Source organism: Lolium rigidum, chromosome 3 (assembly GCF_022539505.1).
Source record: "Lolium rigidum isolate FL_2022 chromosome 3, APGP_CSIRO_Lrig_0.1, whole genome shotgun sequence".
Lineage (NCBI taxonomy): Eukaryota > Viridiplantae > Streptophyta > Magnoliopsida > Poales > Poaceae > Lolium > Lolium rigidum.
In genome coordinates, this window is record NC_061510.1 from 61,912,470 (window position 1) to 61,915,625 (window position 3,156).

Genomic DNA, 3,156 nt, shown 5'->3' on the forward strand with positions numbered 1-3,156 from the left:
TTATGTTGAATGTAATTGGTATCTTCATACTCCCTCTATAAAAGAAGGGAAAAGTTGCTACATGACACCATTATTTTGCAGCATTTGCTGAAACACACCGCTCGATTGTATCTTTGAAATGTACCAATACAATTTTGTGACATATTTTGTATCATTACAAGTTCATTTTTAGTTAGGTGGGTATTCTGTCAAATGTGTCACAAAATTGTAATGGTATTAGCAAACACATAATTGGGTGGTGTGTTTCAACAAATGCTAAAATATACTTAATGCTGTCTTTTGGCAAAATTTCCCCTAAAAGAATAGTGACTAGTGGTGGTATCATTCGTACTGCAGGCAAGCCTTTTGTGCTGAAATAATGGGTGACTTCACTGGATGCCGAATCTGCTTTGCTAAGTTTTGCGCTTTGCAGCGACGTACAGCCTAGCAACCAGTTGAGGAAACGGTCGGCTCCCGGCCTTGAAGTTTCAACAGATACTTGTCCCCGAATGAACTGTACCTCCTCGGTTATACCTCAGCAGCGACCCAAGACCGTGTCGCGCAAACGCCACACCAAAATTAACCATTAATCAACCTGGAAGCTTCCACCCGCACGGCAACCTCCCCCCAACAACCGCGCGCCTCGCCCCCACGTCGCCATTACAAATACCTTCTCCCTCCCCTCGCCACCTGCATCCATCATCACCTCCGGCTCCATTCCATCTCGCACCTCCATCCATAGACCTCCTCAAAGAAAGCGCCGCCAACATTCCATCTACGCAGGACAGGACCAGCTCTGCCATGGCGCGGCCAGCCCACGTCCCGGCGTGGCTCCCCCTCCTGGTGCTCCTCCTCGCGGCCGGAGGCGCGACGGCGCAGACCTGCCTCACCGCGACCTTCACGAACGGCCGCACGTTCCTCAAGTGCAACGCGCTCCCCGTGCTCGGCGCCAGCCTGCACTGGACGTACCACGCCGAGAACGGCACCGCCGACATCGCCTTCCGGGCGCCGTCCAGCACCACCGGCTGGGTCGCCTGGGGCATCAACCCCACCGCCCTCCGCATGGCAGGCAGCAACGTCTTCGTCGCCTCGCAGGACGCCAGCGGCGCCGTCTCCGTGCTAACCACCGTCCTGGAGAGCATTTCGCCCACCCTGACCAACGGATCCCTCAGCTTCGCCGTGCCCGTCCCGGCCAGCGCCGAGTACAGCGCCGGCGCCTACACCATCTACGCCACCGTCGCGCTGCCCAGCAACTCCACCTCGCACAACACCGTGTGGCAGGCCGGGCCCAGTAACGGCGGCGCCATCCAGCCGCACAACCCCTCGGGGCAGAACGTTCTGAGCATGCAGAACCTCGACTTCCTCTCCGGGACAGGCAGCGCCGCCTCCAACTCAAGGCTGCACCGCCGTAACGTGAGTTTCTCCTCCACCCCGCCTGCAATCTCCCTCTAGCTAGCTATCATCTCCAGCTTGCTTGATTTTATTTTTAGTTCCTACGAACTAAATTATTTTTATTTTAGTAAACAAGGAGAAATGAACAGTACTATAGTATACTTTGGATTTCTTGAACCATTCAATGCTAGATTGTCTCCGTTCGCTGTCTAGATGTTAGGTAAGTTCAGATAAGTGTTAGATGACGGCAACGTTGAGTTTTCAACATGTCATGGTCGATGATTTTCAGTCTATGCATGTATACTTGGAGATGACAGAAAATGTGATAGCAATTCGACTAGTCTATTAATTTGCCCACTTGGACATGACAGATAAAACCTGCCCAAAGAAAATGTTGTGATTGGTTCTTGGTGATAGGGGTGACGATGAACTTATCTCCTTTCTTGATCGATCATGCTTTCCTAGACTAAAGATGGTCAAACTCAACTCTGAGAAGCAACAACCTTAGCTAGGGTGGCTGCACCTGCACCAAACCTTTGAATTTTCACCAACCCAACTGAACTAGAATTATAATTTATACTAATGCAGTTAGCCGCCTTGAACTTTTCAGCTTAGTACTTGTCTGAACGACCAATGTTTTTCTTGTTGGCCTGAATTTTCTGTCAGACTTTCATTTCACTGCATGTCTATAAGACTGTATCTAATCAAACTCTGTTTCACATGTAACAGCTCCACGGTGTGCTCAACGCTGTCGGATGGGGCATCCTGATCCCACTCGGCGCCATGATCGCCCGCTACCTCCGCGTCTTCGAGGCCGCCGACCCGGCGTGGTTCTACCTCCACATCACCTGCCAGATCTCCGGGTACGCCCTCGGCGTCGGCGGCTGGGGCCTCGGCCTCAAGCTTGGCAGCGAGTCCACCGGCCTCACTTACAATCCCCACCGCAACATTGGCATCGCCATCTTCTCCCTCGCCACGGCCCAGGTGTTTGCTCTGTTCATGAGGCCGAACCCCAAGCACAAGTACAGGGTGTACTGGAACGTCTACCACCACTCCATCGGCTACTCCGTCATCCTCCTCGCCATCATCAACATCTTCAAGGGGCTCAACATCCTCAAGCCGGCCACCGGCTGGAAGACGGGCTACATCGTCATCATCGCTATCCTCGCCGGCGTCGCGCTCGTCCTCGAGGCCATCACCTGGGCCATCGTCCTGCGGCGGCGCAAGCGCAACCAGTCGTCTGGTTACGGCAACGGGACCAACGGCACCGGCCTGCAGCTATAAGCGGATCGGACTTCACTCGATCGTACGCCGTGTGCTTTGCGCTGGGCCACGCGTACGTGTAGTTTTGCTGCTGCGATGTGTTTATGTCTTTGAGCCCTGTTCCATGTTTTATCTTTCTGTCTTACTGGTTCTCTAGTAGATATTTCTCTCTTTTTTTTCTTCTTCTTTGGTGACATTGTACACATTCTTTCTTCACATTGATGTATGATTACTTTCATTTATATGCATAGTGTATGATCTCAATTTTACGACCCCGTAATTGCGCAACTTACATACACCGATAGACTTGGGGGCAACATCTTCAGCAGAGTTTTCAGAGGGGCGTCATCAGTTCATCATTTATGAGGACCCTTTCTTCATGTCTTACTTTCCCAAATATTTCCTCTATCGGAAAAATAAAAGGTACTCCGTCTATTACTTTCCCTTCCATCTGACGACATCGCAGGCTCCCGTTTTGCATGCAGCTTGAGGGTACGAAATTTAGGGTTTAAGAGCAACCCC

The 3,156-nt window shown here is 51.6% G+C and overlaps 1 protein-coding gene across 1 annotated transcript; it reads left to right on the plus strand.

Moving 5' to 3' along the window:
* Positions 1-611: 611 nt before the first annotated feature.
* Positions 612-2,898, plus strand: LOC124701679 (cytochrome b561 and DOMON domain-containing protein At4g17280-like). The gene is made up of 2 exons (XM_047233773.1): positions 612-1,392; positions 2,101-2,898. Exons 1-2 carry the CDS (start codon positions 781-783, stop codon positions 2,653-2,655), a joined length of 1,167 nt encoding a protein of 388 aa, XP_047089729.1. The 5' UTR covers positions 612-780; the 3' UTR covers positions 2,656-2,898.
* The last annotated feature ends 258 nt before the right edge of the window (positions 2,899-3,156 follow it).